Raw genomic sequence first — 19,743 nt, forward strand, 5'->3', positions numbered from 1 at the left:
AGCACTACAACTAACACCAACATTACTGCCGATCAGTCAGTGGGATCGTAGATGACATGGAAAAATGAGTTGCCGCAATGGGGGCATTTGCCTTGCAATTGCTGGTAATACCCGGCTGTCAAAATGACAGCCGGGGGTTGCTGTGTAGATACAGCCACTGTAATAGATGGATCTTTCAAAAACATACAATACAAAACCCCCGTACACAAGATGAGAATATTGGACGAATAATCGTCTATTTTTTATTTATTTTTTGCATGCTAGTCTGATCGAAAAATTCGTAGACATGTGCACACTGAAATATTTTGTTTCATAATTTTGTTTTCGTCCGAAAAATACATTTATTTCAATACTCCCGAAATTCGTTTTTATTTATTTATTTTGTTTTTCGTAAAAAACAAAATGCATTCGAAAATCCAAATTAAGGTCGGATCTCTCATTGAAGGCTTATGGTGTCTGTCGAATGTTCCAAGAAGAAGAAGAAGAAGAAGAAGGAAAAAAAAAAAAGAAGATTCGACAGAATCTTTTTAAAAAAAAAAATGTGACTCTTCATGTCTCTCTATGTCGAATCTTCATGTCTCTCTATTTCGAATCTTCATGTCTCTCTATGTCGAATCTTCATGTCTCTCTATGTCGAATCTTCATGTCTCTCTATGTCGAATCTTCATGTCTCTCTATGTCGAATCTTCATGTCTCTCTATGTCGAATCTTCATGTCTCTCTATGTCGAATCTTTTCGTCTCTCTATGTCGAATCTTCATGTCTCTCTATGTCGAATCTTCATGTCTCTCTATGTCGAATCTTCATGTCTCTCTATGTCGAATCTTTTCGTCTCTCTATGTCGAATCTTCATGTCTCTCTATGTCGAATCTTCATGTCTCTCTATGTCGAATCTTCATGTCTCTCTATGTCGAATCTTTTCGTCTCTCTATGTCGAATCTTTTCGTCTCTCTATGTCGAATCTACATGTCTCTCTATGTCGAATCTTCATGTCTCTCTATGTCGAATCTTCGTGTCTCTCTATGTCGAATCTTCATGTCTCTCTATGTCGAATCTTCATGTCTCTCTATGTCGAATCTTCATGTCTCTCTATGTCGAATCTTCATGTCTCTCTATGTCGAATCTTCATGTCTCTCTATGTCGAATCTTTTCGTCTCTCTATGTCGAATCTACATGTCTCTCTATGTCGAATCTTCATGTCTCTCTATGTCGAATCTTCATGTCTCTCTATGTCGAATCTTCATGTCTCTCTATGTCGAATCTTCATGTCTCTCTATGTCGAATCTTCATGTCTCTCTATGTCGAATCTTCATGTCTCTCTATGTCGAATCTTTTCGTCTCTCTATGTCGAATCTTCATGTCTCTATAATGTCGAATCTTCATGTCTCTCTATGTCGAATCTTCATGTCTCTCTATGTCGAATCTTCATGTCTCTCTATGTCATATCTTTATGTCTCTCTATGTCGAATCTTCATGTCTCTCTATGTCGAATCTTCATGTCTCTCTATGTCATATCTTTATGTCTCTCTATGTCGAATCTTCATGTCTCTCTATGTCGAATCTTTTCGTCTCTCTATGTCATATCTTTATGTCTCTCTATGTCGAATCTTCATGTCTCTCTATGTCGAATCTTTTCGTCTCTCTATGTCGAATCTTCATGTCTCTCTATGTCGAATCTTCATGTCTCTCTATGTCATATCTTTATGTCTCTCTATGTCGAAACTTTTCGTCTCTCTATGTCGAATCTTCATGTTTCTCTATGTCAAATCTTTTCGTCTCTCTATGTCGAATCTTCATGTCTCTCTATGTCGAATCTTTTCTCTTTATGCAGAATAATATTGGACTAATAGAGTTAAGGTTAGGCACAATTAAGGTTGAATCTGTCATTGAAGGCTTATGGTGTCTGTCGAATGTTCTAAGAAAAAAAAAAAGAAGATTCGATAGAATCTTAAAAAAAAAATTTGACTCTTCATGTCACTCTATGTCGACTCTTTTCTCTCTATGTCGACTCTTTTCTCTATGTCGAATCTTTCCTCTCTATGTCGAATCTTTTCTCTCTATGTCGACTCTTCTTCATGTCTCTATAATGTCAAATCTTTTCTCTTTATGTAGAATAATATTGGACTAATAGAGTTAAGGTTAGGCACATTCGACCGCAACGAAAATGAAAATAAAGCATTTGTTTATATCGGATCTTTCGGTTTTAGTTTTCTGTGCTTTCGTTATCGTTTGTTAAAATGATAACGAAAATACCTGAAATTCGGACGAAAATGCATTCAGACGAAAACGAATGCACATCTCTAAAAATTAGGAGGTTACTAAACGTACAAAATTTCTCGTATGACAGAATACAACTTCGGAAGCGATTAAATGTATAGTAATGTATTCTTTTGTTTCCGAGCATGCGTGGTCTTGCTCTTCTGTTTATTTTTTCGGACGAGAAAAATTTGTATGGTTGTCCCTTCGAATAATCTTGCATAAACTGTGTACCAACGATCGGATTATTGTGCGATCGCTTCAAAAGTGTTATTTTTCATCGTGTGTACTAGGCATTATGCTGTGTTTATAAACATTGTTCAGACGGGAGTTAGAGAAATACAAAGTAATATTGTTATGTATCTATCTTCTGCTTTCTGCACTGGTGCGCAGTCACGCTGGAACAGGAAGGGGCCATCCCCAAACTCCTCCCACAAAGTTGGGAGCATGAAATTGTCCAAAATGTCTTGGTATGCCGATGCCTTAAGAGACCCCTTCACTGGAACTAAGGGGCCAAGCCCAACCCCTGAACCCTGTCGGGTTGAGATCGGTCAAGTTGCTCCACCTGAAACCCACTCATCAGTGTCTTTATGGACCTTGCTTTGTGCACTGGTGGGCAGTCATGTTTGAACAGGAAGGGGACGTCCCCAAACTGTTCCCACAAAGTTGGGAGCATGAAATTGTCCAAAATGTCTTGGTATGCCGACGCCTTAAGAGTTCCCTTCACTGGGACTAAGGGGGACAAGCCCAATCCCTGAAAAACAACCCCCACACCATAATCACCCCTCCACCAAGGGATTTGGACCAGTACAGAAAGCAAGGTCCATAAAGACACGAATGAGCGAGTTTGGGGGTGGAGGAACTTGACTGGCCCGCACAGAGTCCTGACCTCAACTCAATAGAACACGCTTTGGGAAGAATTAGAGAGAAGACTGCGAGCCAGGCCTTCTCATCCAACATCAGTGCCTGACCTCACAAATGCTCTTCTGGAAGAATGGTCAAACATTCCAATAGACACACTCCTAAACCTTGTGGACGGCCTTCCCAGAAGAGTTGAAGCTGTTATAGCTGCAAAAGGCGGGGCCAACTCAATATTGAACCCTCCGGACTAAGACTGGGATGCCATTAAAGTTCATGTGTGTGTAAAGGCAGGCGTCCCAATACTTTTGGTAATATAGTGTGTGTATGTGTATATGTATCAGAAAACAGGGAAAAGCTGCGCCAATAGGCAAACAAAAAATAAGGGAATATTTTATGTGGAACATTAAACAAATAAAGAATTCATGCAAAAAACAAGGTTCCTTAGAATAACACCAAAGTGACTCAAATTTTATGATAAATTTAGAAACCAAGGCCCGGATTCACGTAGAAGCGCGCATCTTTGTGCGGGCGTAACGTATCCTATTTACGTTACGCCTCCGCAACTTCGACAGGCAAGTGCAGTATTCTCAAACCAAAGTTGCGGCGGCGTAGCGTAAATAGTCCGGCGTAAGCCCACCTTATTCAAATGTGGAAGATGTGGGCGTGTGTTATGTAAATTTAATGTGACCCCATGTAAATGACGCTTTTTACGAACGGCGCATGCGCCGTCCGTGAAAGTATTCCAGTGCGCATGCTCCAAATTAACCCGCAAGAAGCCAATGCTTTCGACGTGAACGTAAATGACCTATTCGCGAACGGCTTACGCAAACGACGTAAAACGTGAAAAATTTTACGCCGTTCCGACGTCCATACTTAACATTGGTACGCCTCATATAGCAGGGGTAACTTTACGCCGGGAAAAGCCTAACGTAAACGGCGTATCTGTAATGCGATGGCCGGGCATACGTTCGTGAATTGGCGTATCTAGCTGATTTACATATTTCTAGGCGTAAATCAGCGTACACGCCCCTAGCGGCCAGTGTAAATATGCAGTTAAGATACGACAGCGTAGGAGACTTACGCTGGTCGTATCTTATACAAATTCTGGCGTATCTGATTCTTTGAATCAGGCGCCAAGATACGACGGCTCAGACTCAGAGGTACGACGGCGTATCTGGAGATACGCCGTCGTATCTCCTACGTGAATCTGGACCCAAAAGTCCATATGAAGAAAAACAATCTTCTATTGAATGGCACCACAGTGAAACAAATGAAGAAAAAAGTGACCGAAAAAAAAGTGCCCGACCACCGTAATTTAGACCTGCTTACCAAATGGCAAGCATAAAGGGCGATTGGCTATAGCCCAGCCACGGCCTTTAGCTTACAGTGCTGTCCAATACTGACCACTCATTCATAAAGAACCAGACTGGATGGCCAAATTCTCCCCTCGGCGTCTCACAGGATCCGATGACAATGAAATGCTCAAAAGGAAAAGAGGCTGACCATAGCGTAATAACGTCTCATTTATTTATTAAAACCGTTGTATTGCACTTTCATGAATTAGAAGAAAGATCGCATTAAAAACAAATGCCGGCCGGCAAACAGGAGCCTGTCCTCCTTGTTGAAACGACGTGGTGACGTCAATGCGTGCCTACCAGACGCGTTTCGTCATAAATTGACATTTTCAATGGGGACTATATATATATACACACACTGTATATAGGTATTACTTTAACTTGACTAATGACAAAATTATTGCCGCATAAACAGCCCATGGGCAACATTTTTAAATTGCTCTGGTCCATTTTGGTGTGTCCGGGTGATGAAGCTGATGAAGTGGTTAGAAAAGCATAAACAATGAACGTGTGTGATACATACTTCCCAAAATTTCACCAAATTTCACAAAGAATAAACTTCGAAGAGTTGGCCATTTATCAAGAAGAACAAATCTGACTTATGGAAAAGTAACATGACAATGCTGTAGAAATTTCACGGTCCAGGTAAGAAGGACATTATGGGTTATTGCTGTCGAAACTACGGCTATGAATCATTTACAGACCGTCATGGAAGAAAACATCATCGGCTGGTGGCCAGTCTTGCGAGAAATAACAAACTCTGCAGTTTTCGTGCTCTCCACAAGATGGTGATCTTGGTTACTCCAGCAGAGCGCCGCACACAGACAGGAAGTGATGTCAGCTACAGACAGGAAGTTCTGGGTGAGAGGTGAATTGGGAGGAAGTAGAGAGGAGACATTGCTGGAACTGGCAGCAGAGGTAATGAGATATTATTTTATATTTACACCCAGTAACCTCCCGTCATGTCCGTCCTCTTCCTCCATTGTCACTGTGACGTCTTTTATCTCCAGGAGATGATGATACACACACACATATAAATATATAGTAAAGACCTATATAAATATAACAACACCCTGTTATACTCAAGTCAAATGCAAATTTAAAACAGACTCTTAATATAGTAAAATTTTATTACACATATTTGGGGGTTTTAACCCTTTTGCTTTAGCCAAATACAAAAACCAACGGCCCCAGACTAAGCCGATAAGTCAACAGTGGAAAAAAAAGTGGCTCCTCTGGGTCAATAATTTGAAATCTTCACAAATTTATTTTCTTGGGGTTCGACAGGTAAATGTTAACTTTTCCGAAGCTATAAGGAAACGCTATCGTAGATCACGTGACCGCATGAACAAGGATGGATGAAAAACGGAGTCAGTTGACCGAGAGGTTAATAAACCTCACCTTGGAGATCATCTACCTGCTGACCGGAGAGGTGAGGAGGATTCTGGGAGGTCACATGACATCACTCTTATCTCTATTAATAATACACAGACCTGACTGGAGAGGTGAGGAGGATTCTGGGAAGTCACATGACATCACTCTTATCTCTATTAATAAAACACAGACCTGACCGGAGAGGTGAGGAGGATTCTGGGAGGTCACATGACATCACTCTTATCTCTATTAATAAAACACAGACCTGACCGGAGAGTTGAGGAGGATTCTGGGAGGTCACATGACATCACTCTTATCTCTATTAATAAAACACAACCTGACCGGAGAGGTGAGAAGGATTCTGGGAGGTCACATGACATCACTCTTACCTCTATTAATAAAACACAACCTGACCGGAGAGGTGAGGAGGATTCTGGGAGGTCACATGACATCACTCTTACCTCTATTAATAAAACACAACCTGACCGGAGAGGTGAGGAGGATTCTGGGAACATGATTTGACATTTACTTTGGTCTTTACAGAGTTTTCCTCTTGTGAAGTCTGGTGATCAAGTGACCATCACAGTGCCTCCATTTCACTCCCTGATACTTGAGGAAAACAGTAAGCAGAAGATTCTAGAAGTCACCAAGAGGATCGCTGAGCTGCTGACAGGAGAGGTGAGCGGTGCCGGGAATTCTGGGACATTATCCAGTAACAGACAAGGGATGTGTCTGGATGGTGACTGTATCATTGTGTGTGTCAGGTTCCTATAAGGTGTCAGGATGTCACTGTCTATTTCTCCATGGAGGAGTGGGAGTATTTAGAAGGACACAAGGATCTCTACAAAAATGTGAAGGTGAAAAATGAGGAGGTCCTCACGTCACCAGGTAAGAAAAGACTGGGCTATTAATGGTAAGCCAGATGTTCTTGTGACTAAACTATTATATTAATATTTAAAATTTGAGTAGCATTCCATACAATGCAATCCCATGACTGAGAACAGAATTGTGTTATCAAACAAAGAGAAAATTCTTCTGTTTTAAAAAAGATTTAGAAAGATTGGGAAATCCTCATATTATCATGTTCCCAACAAATGAGGAGGAGATACTGTACACCATATGAAAGGTCCATCTCCATTCCTCAATATAACGTCATGTTCCCAACAAATGAGGAGGAGATACTGTACACCATATGAAAGGTCCATTTCCATTCCTCAATATAATGTCATGTTCCCAACAAATTTGTTCAGTAAGGAAAAAAATTTAGGAGACTAAGAGGGTGACCATAACAACATCATCGATGTATCTACTCCACAGCTAAATGTTCCATATAAAGGGTCCATCTCCAGTCCTCAATATGAGGTCCTGTTCCCAAAAAATGAGGAGGAGATACTGTACACCATATGAAAGGTCTATCTCCATTCCTCAATATAACGTCATGTTCCCAACAAATTTGTTCAGTAAGGAAAAAAATTAAGGCGACTTAGAGGATGACCATAACAACATCGTCGATGTATCTACTCCACAGCTAAATGTTCCATATAAAGGGTCCATCTCCATTCCCCAATATAACGTCATGTTCCCAACAAATGAGGGGGAGATACTGTACACCATATGAAAGGTCCATCTCCATTCCTCAATATAACGTCATAGATCGGCTTTACGGGTCTACCCAATTCCACAACAGGTTTGTGAAAACATATATATATATATATATATATATATATATATAAACCACCTGTATTTCTGCTGTTTGTGGTTTGACGTATGCTTCTCCCCCTGTTTTCAAGCCATATTATGAGGACCCCCTAATCTAGGATCTGTCTAGTTCCCTGACCTTCCGTCATGAGAACTGCTCTCTGTCCATGAGCCAACTTTTGTTTTTCCTCTATTGGATAAAAAGTTTGCAATCATATATTAATCAAGATCGATCTCCCTGCAAGATAGTGAGAGCCGTTGCTCCAAAATCTGAATGCGTCTCGATGAAGCCTAATGGGAGAAACGCGTCGATACACTTGGGCTCCTACTATATACTCTGCAATCTTTTTGTATATGGTTTTTAAGTAATTGTTTGTCTCCCTTTTGTATACCATGTATGTGTTGTATGATTATTTTTGGATATTATTATTGTTTACTGTGCCGTTAAAGTCTGACCTGGGGGTTAACCCTGTGGGTCCTCCCTTTTTTTTTGTATTTTCATGTTTGTGAAAGTGCTTACTGCCAGACAATGAAAAAAATAAATGTGATTTGTACATTAATCACCCAAAATCTCTTTCCAACAGATGGACATGATATCTGGAATACCTCGACGGATCGTATTATGTCCTCTCCAGGTTATAACATTAGAGATAATAGGGTTGTACCACCGTATTCCCCAGACGTAAAGCACAATGGTCAAAATATAGACCATAGACTTTACGATGTGGATAGATCGGCAGATCCCCCTAAACCTGAGGAACCTTCTGATGGGTTCCGAACTGATACCTCAAATACAGGAATTCTCAGTGTGGGTAGATCAGGGGATCCCTCCACTCCTGAGGAACCTTCTGATTGGTTCTGTACCGATACCCCAAATATTTGGACAGAAGTCCTTCGTATGGAAAAATCAGAAGATTCCTTTCATCCTAAAGAACCTGCTGATCAGTTCCATACAATTTCCCCGAGTCTCCTTCCAAGACTTGACTTTGGGGATGGACCACCACCAGGTCTTCCTAGTCCTACGGGACCTTCTCTTGGGAATTTCGATGCTGTCGTAGATAAAACCGAAGAGACATTTCCCTGTTTTATGGAAGATAAATGCAAAACTGAAAAAATATTTCCCAATTCTTTGGATGATGAATGCTTACCGTCGACCTCAATTCTCGCCATACACCAGAAGGCGAACTCCTCGAAAGAGAGACCGTTTTCATGTTCCGAGTGCGGGAAATGTTTCTATTCCAAAGGGCATCTCGTCAGCCACGCAAAGGTTCACAACGGAGTTCGGCCCTATGCCTGCCCAGAGTGCGGGAAAGGTTTCAGGTCGAAATACCATCTTGCAAGACACGTAGGTCACCACACCGGGGCGCGCCCATACGCCTGCCCAGAGTGCGGGAAATCTTTCTTGCAGAAATACAACCTCCGCAAGCATCTGAGGTGCCACACGGGTGAAAGACCCTATGCCTGCACGGAGTGTAATCAGTCTTTTATGCAGAAAGAACATTTAGTGAGGCACTTTAAAACGCACACGGGCGAGAAACCTTTTTCATGCGCGGAGTGCGGGAAATGTTTTACATATAAAGAGTGTCTAATAAGGCACAATAAAGTTCACACTGGAGCACGGCCATATTGTTGTTTAGAGTGCAGCAAATGTTTTGCCGAGAGAGGAGACCTTTTTACGCACCAGAATACTCACAGGGGCGAGAGTCCTTTTTCATGTTTGCAGTGCGGGAAATGTTTCACAAGAAGACAGAACCTAATTAGACATGAAAGGTTTCATGAGGGAGCGCGCCCGTATTCTTGCACGGAGTGTGGAAAAATTTTCTCGCTGAAAGCGCACCTTATTAGACACCTGAAAATCCACACGAATGAGTTTCCGTATTCATGTTCAGAGTGCCAGAAATCTTTCCGTGATAAAAGAAACCTTATCACACACCAAAGAAAGCACACGGGGGAGCGACCTTTTTCATGTTCGGAATGTGAGAAATCTTTTTCTCGGAAAGATAGTTTCATTAGACATTGGAAATCTCACATTGCGTTGCAGACATAGCCATGTTTCAACAAAACCTCCTTTTACACTAGAGGAGATATCTGGGTGTGTCTCTGCAGTCTCTCCCCCATCCCTCTCCTGTGTGACTGTGTCTCTGCAGCCACTCCCCTCTCCTGTGTGACTGTGTCTCTGCAGTCTCTCCCCCATCCCTCTCCTGTGTGACTGTGTCTCTGCAGCCTCTCCCCCTCCCCTCTCCTGTGTGACTGTGTCTCTGCAGCCTCTCCCCCTCCCCTCTCCTGTGTGACTGTGTCTCTGCAGCCTCTCCCCCTCCCCTCTCCTGTGTGACTGTGTCTCTGCAGCCTCTCCCCCTCCCCTCTCCTGTGTGACTGTGTCTCTGCAGCCACTCCCCTCTCCTGTGTGACTGTGTCTCTGCAGTCTCTCCCCCTCCCCTCTCCTGTGTGACTGTGTCTCTGCAGCCACTCCCCTCTCCTGTGTGACTGTGTCTCTGCAGTCTCTCCCCCTCCCCTCTCCTGTGTGACTGTGTCTCTGCAGCCTCTCCCCCTCCCCTTTCCTGTGTGACTGTGTATCTGCTGCCTCTCCCCCTCCTGTGTCTCTGCTGTCTCTCCTCCTCCCTCTCCTGTGTGACTGTGTCTCTGCAGTCTCTCCTCCTCCCTCTCCTGTGTCTCTCCTCCTCCCTCTCCTGTGTGACTGTGTCTCTGCAGCCACTTCCCTCTCCTGTGTGACTGTGTCTCTGCAGCCTCTCCCCTCCCCTCTCCTGTGTCTCTGCAGCCTCTCCCCTCTCCTGTGTGACTGTGTCTCTGCAGTCCCTCCTCCTCCCTCTCCTGTGTGACTGTGTCTCTGCAGTCTTTCCTCCTCCCTCTCCTGTGTCTCTGCAGTCTCTCCTCCCCCCTCTCCTGTGTGACTGTGTCTCTGCAGTCTCTCCTCCTCCCTCTCCTGTGTGACTGTGTCTCTGCAGTCTCTCCTCCTCCCTCTCCTGTGTCTCTGCTGACTCAAACTTGCACTTTACTGCTTCTTAGTTGCCAGGTGTGGAAGGTAATCACCGTAATACGAGGGTGCTTAAGTCTGATAAAATTAATGTTTTAGGGGATATGTGTTACCTGTTATATATTATTTGTATCTGATGTTTATGTAAAACAAAATGTATGTGTCGCATTTGTATAATAATTAAAGCTGAAGTTTAATCTGCTTACATTTTGCTTTCCCTTTTTACATACCTTTGCATCAACATACTCGCACTGTACCATAAATGTTCCTGTACCATAAAAAAAAAAGTTGCAAAACTTCACCAAACCCTTATGCCGCATACACACGGTCGAAACAGAAAAAGTCAGATGGGAGCTTTTCGTTGGATATTCCGATCGTGTGTATGCCCCATCGGACTCTTTCTGTTGGAATTTCCGATGTACTTAGATAGAGAGCAGGTTCTTTATTTTTCCATCTGAGGTTTGCCCAAAGAAAAGTCCGACCGCGTGTACGCTAGAGCAGGGCTCAAAATTTCAAGTCCTGAGCTACTAGCCAGGTCTCAAGAGTTACTCGCCACCAGTTGCCCCACCTAATTCATACACTGCCCTGCGCCTAATTGCCCCCGTAAACACGCCCTCATAGATTATCTCATGGAATGACAATGTTTTATGCAGAATCAAGTTACAAAATTAAATATTACCAACAACAACTTTAACAAAATGGGACATGGCACTGGGGGCAGACCAGAGGGACAGGGCACTGGGGGCAGACCAGAGGGACAGGGCACTAGAACTGGGTCTCTTCCCCATTCTCTTGCTGTCTCCTCTGTAACTCCCATCCATCCTCCCTCTCTCTCCCATTCATCTCATCATCAGGAGCCTATAATTTAATTATAAATCTATTAAATCAATCAATCACTGCTCTGCCTGTGCGCGGCTAACCAGACTACTTTTTCCGAGCATGCACCTTTCCTCTTCGACCGCCAATCTCATCTGGACTCTAAGTGTAGGCACAGATTGGAGGGAGATTGGTCATGCAGCCCTGTCATCACTCGCCCCCAGCTTAAATCCACTCGCCAAATGCTAGTAGGCGAGTGGAAATTTTGAGGGCTGCGCTAGAGTGACCACATTTACAAACTGCCATTCAGGGACACACCCCCCTCTCTCACCTTCACCAAAAAAAAGAGGAGGGGGGCAGGGGGTAATGTAGTCTCGGGGTTGATGGGGAATTTGGCGGCGGGTTATTTGTCAGGTGAATTTTTTCTATTGAAAAGCCTTTGGCGTGCATAACACGACCCAAAAACTCCACCCGGTGCAGGAAAAATGTGCACACACATAAAGAGGTGCAACAAAAAACTGTGATGGGTGCATCGTCAATTGGTCCTCTGAAAAGGAACCAGCTCTGATCCCCCGGGGCGTTAGGCTCCCGACAGGGAAAAGAGTAATCTGTGGTCCATGCAGCCGAAGCCATAAGGACCCAACATCCTCGGAGGGACTGCCAAAACAGAACCCTCCTCGGTGAGACTCCCCCGAAGGGAGACCCCATGAGAGCGGGCGGACTAAGCCAGAAGGCCATGTCCACCCACTCCCAACCAGCACCCTACTCATCACACTAAAAGTGCAGTGCACCAAACAAAAAGAAGACGTAACGTGACAAACGGGGGTAAAATAAAAAAGAAAGTGGGGGAGAAGGAAGGTGGGAGAGGTGAGTGGAAAGTGACCAACGTGCAATAGGATGGCCAGCCCTCCGGCCAGGAAACAAAAATTCCCCTGGTCCTAGCCAAAAGGCTCGGCCCTAGAGGCAGGTGTCAAAAAGGTGTATGTGGAGATCAGTGACCTAAGGTGCCACACGATAAGTGCCCCTTTCAAACACTCGTGCAATGTATGGCACCCCTGGACTGCCACTCCAGGGGCACTATCTCCACAGGCTTTTCAGCGGGTTATTTGTCAGGTGAATGTGCCACTTGCCACCAGATGCAGTGCCGGTTGCCGCCCATAGCCTGCCACCAGATGCAGTGCTGCTGTCACTCCCTCTGCATGAGCCACTTGCGTAGAAGGAAAGGAGTGGCGTCACTATCTGGAGAGTGAAGGTCACACCAGTCCCTGCTGCTTGCCGCTGGGTGCCAGACTCAGGCTCACTCCTGGTCTCACTCTCTGAGAGTAGATTTTCACTGGTTGCAAGATGCCAGGCAGCGCCGGCCCTAGCGACCAGTTCCGGAAATGTAGTTATTAGTTAGTAGGGGGTGGCTGTGTCCTCTATTTCATTCCGGGACATTGTATTGTCCCAGAATGAAGGTGCCCGGAACCCAGGACAGACATGTCAACTGGGACACGTGGGCACCCAAGTGTACGAGGCATTAGACTGAGTCCAATAAAAAGGACAGTACAGGTTACTAATGTTATAATTGATTAGTTAAAGTTATGGATATAAATAATGTACAGATCATCCTGGAAGAAACAGAATCATCGGCCCGTGGTCAGACTAATGAGAAATAATGAAATTTGCAGCTATCAGAGTCTCCACAAGACGGCAATCTTGGCCATTTTCAGTGGCACGCACACAGACAGGAAGTGATGTTAGGAATAAACAGGAAGTTCCGGGTGAGAGGTGAGTTGGGAGGAAGTAGAGAGGAGACATTGCTGGAACTGGCAGCAGAGGAGGTAACAAGATATTATTTTATATTTACACTCAGTAACCTCCGTCATGTCCGTCCTCTTCCTCCATAGTCACTGTGACGGTATGTGCACAATTATCCAACTGTCCATCCAGAGCCTCTGGTTTATAGACCAGATACATCCTAAATATAGAGCCATTTATCCAACTGTCCATCCAGAGCCTCTGGTTTATAGACCGGATACATCCTAAATATAGAGCCATTTATCCAACTGTCCATCCAGAGCCTCTGGTCTATAGACTGGATACATCCTAAATATAGAACCATTTATTCAACTGTCCATCCAGAGCCTCTGGTTTATAGACCAGATACATCCTAAATATAGAGCCATTTATCCAACTGTCCATCCAGAGCCTCTGGTTTATAGACCGGATACATCCTAAATATAGAGCCATTTATCCAACTGTCCATCCAAAGCCTCTGGTCTATAGACCAGATACATCCTAAATATAGAGCCATTTATCCAACTGTCCATCCAGAGCCTCTGGTTTATAGACCGGATACATCCTAAATATAGAGCCATTTATCCAACTGTCCATCCAGAGCCTCTGGTCTATAGACCGGATACATCCTAAATATAGAGCCATTTATCCAACTGTCCATCCAGAGCCTCTGGTTTATAGACCGGATACATCCTAAATATAGAGCCATTTATCCAACTGTCCATCCAGAGCCTCTGGTTTATAGACCAGATACATCCTAAATATAGAACCATTTATCTATCAAGTGTATAATCTTCTATGGAGATTTTCTACCTGTAGAGATCACGCGGCCACACCAATGACGATGGACGAAGACCGAAGTGAGATGACTGAGAGGTTATTAAACTTCACCCTGGAGATCATCTACCTTCTGACCGGAGAGGTGAGGAGAACTATGGAAGCGTCACGTGATAAGCAATATTATTTCTATCACTAAAGCACATGAGGTGATGGGCATTCTGGGATTTCACATGATCATTATCTATAAACAGAGTTTTCCTCCCGTGAAGTCTGGTGACCGGGTGACCATCACAGTTCCTCCACCTCACACCCCGATACCTAAGAGATACAGCAACAAGAAGATTCTAGAAGTCACCAAGAAGATGATGGAGCTTCTGACAGGAGAGGTGAGTGGTGCTGGGAATTCTGGGACATTATCCAGTAACAGACAAGGGGTGTGTCTGGATGGTGACTGTATCATTGTGTGTGTCAGGTTCCTATAAGGTGTCAGGATGTCACTGTCTATTTCTCCATGGAGGAGTGGGAGTATTTAGAAGGACACAAGGATCTCTACAAGGACGTCATGATGGACAATCAGCCGCCCCTCACATCACCAGGTAAGAGAACAGTGTAATATATATGGTAGACCGGTATAGTGGAGAAAAATGTTTGTCAACATGTTCTACCCACATGTTCCCAACAAATGAGGAGGATTGAAAGGTCCATCTCCATTCCTCAATATAACGTCATGAATCTGCAGTAATGTTTCATGCCCTGTCCTCAATATAACGTCATGTTCCCAACAAATGAGGAGGAGATACTGTACACCATATGAAAGGTCCATCTCCATTCCTCAATATAACGTCATGTTCCCAACAAATGAGGAGGAGATACTGAGATTGCAGGCTTGGCTGGCTTAAATCAGGTTTGGTCTCCACCCAGGGACTGGCCACATTAATCACCTTGCAGGTGGACAGAGACATGGAGAAGGCCATATGAAAGGGCCATCTCTATTCCTCAATATAACATCATGTTCCCAACAAATACGTTCAGTAAGGAAAAAAATTGAGGAGACTTAGAGGATGACCATAACAACATCATCGATGTATCTACTCCACAGCTAAATGTTCCATATAAAGGGTCCATCTGCATTCCTCAATATAATGTCATGTTCCCAACAAATGAGGAGGAGATACTGTACACCATATGAAAGGTCCATCTCCATTCCTCAATAAAACGTCACGTTCCCAACAAATGAGGAGGAGATATTGTACACCATATGAAAGGTCCATCTCCATTCCTCAATATAACATCATGTTCCCAACAAATGAGGAGGAGATCCTGTACACTATATGAAAGGTCCATCTCCATTCCTCAATATAACGTCATGTTCCCAACAAATGAGGAGGAGATACTGTACACCATATGAAAGGTCCATCTCCATCCCTCAATATAATGTCATGTCATATCTGAATGATGGGTGCAGCTACAGGCATCATTCAGATATCGTCATTTTCAGCCGGCGATTCCCTACACCATAAGAACGATCATAGTGGCTGTTCCGCTGCTTAATCGTTCTCACGGGGCGACGAAAGGGGACGTCCCCCTCCTGCCACCCTCGGTGCTTCTCCCGACTCACCGCTGCGATCGGTGAGTCGGAGAACGGATCCGCCGGCCCCAGATGCTGATCATAGAGATTTCCGGCGGACCAGATGGTCGTCGGAGGCTGGGCACAATGTTACGACGTCACGCCCAGCCTCTGAATTAAAAAAAACAGCGCCGCCCCGGCTGGGAAGCGGTGATCTTTTTCCTTTTTTTTTTTTTAGGCCTCCCAGCCTAGAGGTGAGATGTGGGGTCTTATTGACCTCTCCATTTCTCACTGTAAAGAGGTCCTGTCATGTCATATTCCTATCACAAGGGATGTTTACATTCCTTGTAATAGGAATAAAAAAAATTAAGTAAAATTAACAATTTTTTAGTTTTTTTTTAAAGTGCCCCAGTCCCTGTGTGCTCGCACGCAGAAGCAAACGCTTACGTAAGTCCTGCCCACATATGAAAACAGTGTTCAAACCACACATGTGAGGTGTCACCGCGAACGTTGGAGCGCCAGCAACAATTCTAGCACTAGACCTCCTCTGTAACTCAAAACATGTAACCGGTAAAAAAAATTAAAGCGTTGCCTGTGGAGATTTTTAAGTACCGAAGTTTGACGCCCTTCCACGAGCATGTTCAATTTTAAAGTTTGACATGTTGGGTATCTGTTTACTCGGCGTAACTTCATCTTTCACATTATGTAAAAAAATTGGGCTCCATCACTCTTACCAGGTCTTCCGTCCCACCGGGACAACCGATCCACGATGCGCCACCTCCAGAGTGGCTTCGATCCAGTCTCCTGAATGTAAACATGGAAGCAACGTCACAACGCCACTTCCGGTTTACTCGGCTGCCAATGGCGGCGGATTTAAAAAAATATATACAGTATTCAGAATCGCCGTTTTCGGTGATCTGAATACTTTGAAGTGCAAAAGAGGGATTTGGGGTCTTTTAGACCTCCGATCCCTCCATAAAGAGTACCTGTCACCACGTATTACTGTCACAAGGGATGTTTACATATAATTTTTGAGGAGGTTCTATGTCATTTTCTAGGAAAAAAATGATGAGCGAAGTGTCAGAATTGGCCCGGGTGCGAAGCGGTTAATGTGTTTTCCTATAATAATTATAAAAATGTCTTTCCGGCAGGTGGACACGATGTTCGGATAACCTCAGAGGAAGATCTTGTGTACTCTCCAGACTATAACACAATAATAGATAACGGGATCATCCAATGTTCTCCAGAAGTAAAGCCCTCATCTCAAAATATTCACCACATAGTTTGCTGTGCCGATATCTCAGTAGATCCTCCGGATCCTCCAGATACTTCCTACAATTTCCATCCCGATAACCCCAATTTTTATCCCGGAGATCGTAATGTCTATCGATCTAACGTTGACGTTGAGTGTCCTTTCGACAAGTTCCATGCTATTTCCCCGAATATTTTTCCAAGAATTCACCTTCCGGCTGGGACTCTAGATCCTTATAATCCCGAAGAACCTTCTCCTAATGACTTCGATGCCGTTGTCGTGAAAATCGAAGAGGTCTTTCCATATTCTATGGACGACGACGGCTTAACCTCGGCCTCAACGAAGGCAGGAGAGCGCCCGTTTTCGCGCTCCCAGTGCGGCAAATGTTTTGACGCGAAATCCTACCTCGACTGCCACGAAAAAGTTCACGGCGGACTGCGCCCCCATCCGTGTTCGGAGTGCGGGAAGAGCTTTGCGTCGAAATCGCATCTTACAAGACATGCGATTAACCACACGGGGGCGCGGCACTATTGCTGCCCGGAGTGCAGGAAGTCTTTCTTGCACAAAAGCGACCTCGCCAGGCATCTGAGGCACCACACGGGGGAGAGGCCTTACGTGTGCTCGGAGTGCGGCCTGTATTTCATGCAGAAGGGTCACCTGACCAGACATCTCAAGGTTCACACGGGCGAGAAACCCTTTTTGTGTACGGAGTGCGGGAAATGTTTTCCTCGGAAAGATACGTACATAAATCACCAGCAAGTCCATATGGACAGAATGATGTATACGTGTGAGGAGTGCGGGAAAGGTTTTGCGCTCCGAAGTATGTTTATTCTACACCAGCGAACCCACTCAAGGGAGCAGACAACCAAATCCGAATGTGGGGGGCTTCAAAGCGTTGAGAAGATCTTTCCATGGTCGGAGAGTGAGATGTCGGACCTTGTAGGACCTCATGGGGTTCACTCCGCCAATGAACCTTCTGAACCCGTCCCCCATACCCATGTCAAAGTCCGCACTGTAGAGAAGCCGTTTTTGTGTTTAGAGTGCGGGAAAGGTTACCGCCAGAAAAGACACCTGCTTACGCACCAGAGGATTCACACGGGCGAGCTTCCTTTTAAGTGTTCAGAGTGCGCGAAATGCTTCAACGAGAAAAGATACCTTGTTAATCATCAAAGGAATCACATCGGCTTGCGGCCTTTTTCGTGTTCACAGTGCGGGAAGAGTTTTACGTGGAAGGAGAGCCTTATCAGGCACAAGAAGTTTCACAACGGAGTGCGTCCCCATTCATGTTCAGTGTGCGGGAAAGGTTTTACTCAGAGAGGAGACCTTATTAGACACCAGAGGACCCACGTGGACAAGTTTTTATCATGTTAAGGGGGAAGGAAATGGTTTCTGTCACGCCGAAAAAACGATTTTATTAAACAGCAGTAAAATCACCTGAGGGTGAGCGTTCTTTTTACACCAGAGAATAGACATGTGTAAGTGTCCAGCATCACATGTGGGTGTTACCTGGGGGCGGTCTGCATGCAAATACAATCGTTTTGGAAACGCCCACTCCTCCAGCCTGACATGCAACCATTAACCACTCCCCTACCGGGCCTATTCTGGCGCTCCTCCCCTTCTTAATCATCATTTTTTACTAGAAAATTACTCAGAACCTCGGACACACTGCATCACCGATCAAGGTAAAGAGCCAATGATGATCACAGTGTAATAGGAAGTGCTAGTTATCAGCTGATAAGCAGCTTTCCTCATACTGATTAGTGATGTCAATCGGTGCCCATTATTGATGTCAATCAGTACCCATCAGTGATGCCTGTCAGTGCCTCTTCATCAGTGCTGCCTATCAGTGCCACCTATCAGTGCTGCATATTAGTCCCTCCTTTACCAGTGCCCATCAGTGCAGACTATCAGTACCCATAAGTGCTTCCCATCTGTGCCCATCAGTGCTGCATTTTCGTGCCTTCTCATTAGTGCCACTTCTTCAGTGCCCATCAGTGCTGCATATTAGTCTCTCCTCCCAGTGCCACCTCATCAGTGCTGCCTATTAGTGCCACCTATCAGTGCTGCATATTAGTCCCTCCTTTACCAGTGCCCATCAGTGCCACCTCATCATTGCAGACTATCAGTACCCATAAGTGCTTCCCATCTGTGCCCAATCAAGAGAACATTTTTTTTTCCCAAAAAATGTTCATGTGTTTAGCAAAAAAAAAAAGAAAGCTCTATTTGTCCCCCCCCAAAAAAAAAATAATAATTTGGGTGCAGCATAGCATGGCCACGCAATTCAAAGTGTGACAGCGCTGAAAGCCGAAAATTGGTCTAGGCAGGAAGGGGGTGAAAGTGCCCGGTATCGAAGTGGTTAAAGGGGCCATACCTTATGGATTGGAGAGGTGGAGTATAAGTGGCCTGCAGGAATAGAGGTTCCCATTTCTAGAGGACGGTAAAATTTTTATGAGGGTCAGGTGAGAACACAACTGGTGGTGGTCGGTCACAGACGGTGGAGGAGTGAAGTGAATATAATATAGAAATGCATATTTATGGACGGGGGATGTTGAAGAAGACACAAGAGACGACATATTTCATGTTGATTTTTTTTATTTAATAATTACACTTTTAGTTTAATTTGATGATAGTGCTACACCTCGTTATTTACACCTAAACTGAAGAAGGAGCTGACACTGGAATAAGTAAAAGGTAAATTCAGATGCATTGGGTACATTTTCTTCCTGTTCTTGGTCCCCCTTTTCCCAATATTACATTAAAATATATCCATATTGTTCTATTTGCAATCCATTTGTACAGATTCCAGCAGTGGGATAAGGGTGACCATCTCAACGCGTTTCACAGACTACCAAAGGAAGGTCTATCTATAATGTCATATTCAGAAATAATAATTAGGTCAAGGGGTAACCAAAAAAAATAAACTAACACCCAGCATGGAGAGGGAAACGTCTGGGGTATCTCAAGAGGAACCCACAACTATTAAAATGTGGCATCAGGTTATGGTTGTTCAAGAA

The 19,743-nt window shown here is 44.3% G+C and overlaps 3 protein-coding genes and 1 long non-coding RNA gene across 4 annotated transcripts in view; 3 read left to right on the forward strand and 1 right to left on the reverse strand.

Moving 5' to 3' along the window:
• Positions 1-19,743, reverse strand: part of LOC120910202 (gastrula zinc finger protein XlCGF26.1-like) — a 1,148,070-nt gene that overhangs the window by 412,453 nt on the left and 715,874 nt on the right. The gene's annotated exons all lie outside the window — the stretch shown is intronic.
• Positions 5,350-6,515, forward strand: LOC120910263. Its single transcript, XR_005741468.1, has 3 exons — positions 5,350-5,389; positions 5,759-5,903; positions 6,389-6,515. It is a non-coding gene; the product is annotated as an uncharacterized LOC120910263 (long non-coding RNA).
• Positions 6,631-9,710, forward strand: LOC120910080 (zinc finger protein 501-like). Its single transcript, XM_040321942.1, has 2 exons — positions 6,631-6,733; positions 8,128-9,710. The coding sequence occupies exons 1-2, from the start codon at positions 6,649-6,651 to the stop codon at positions 9,588-9,590; spliced, it is 1,548 nt and encodes a 515-aa protein (XP_040177876.1). The 5' UTR covers positions 6,631-6,648; the 3' UTR covers positions 9,591-9,710.
• On the forward strand, positions 14,475-18,168 carry LOC120910092 (gastrula zinc finger protein XlCGF57.1-like). Its single transcript, XM_040321955.1, has 2 exons — positions 14,475-14,506; positions 16,629-18,168. The coding sequence occupies exons 1-2, from the start codon at positions 14,476-14,478 to the stop codon at positions 18,098-18,100; spliced, it is 1,503 nt and encodes a 500-aa protein (XP_040177889.1). The 5' UTR covers position 14,475; the 3' UTR covers positions 18,101-18,168.

Source organism: Rana temporaria, chromosome 8 (assembly GCF_905171775.1).
Source record: "Rana temporaria chromosome 8, aRanTem1.1, whole genome shotgun sequence".
Taxonomy (NCBI): Eukaryota; Metazoa; Chordata; class Amphibia; order Anura; family Ranidae; genus Rana; species Rana temporaria.

What these genes read in the sequence shown, in the direction of transcription:
- LOC120910080 (XM_040321942.1), top strand. Translation starts at nt 6,649, where the DNA reads ATGGAGGAGTGGGAGTATTTAGAAGGACACAAGGATCTCTACAAAAAT. An exon ending in GGAGGTCCTCACGTCACCAG is followed by an intron (nt 6,734 to 8,127) that starts GTAAGAAAAGAC and finishes TCTTTCCAACAG; the next exon opens with ATGGACATGATATCTGGAAT.
- LOC120910092 (XM_040321955.1), top strand. Translation starts at nt 14,476, where the DNA reads ATGGACAATCAGCCGCCCCTCACATCACCAG. An exon ending in GCCGCCCCTCACATCACCAG is followed by an intron (nt 14,507 to 16,628) that starts GTAAGAGAACAG and finishes TCTTTCCGGCAG; the next exon opens with GTGGACACGATGTTCGGATA.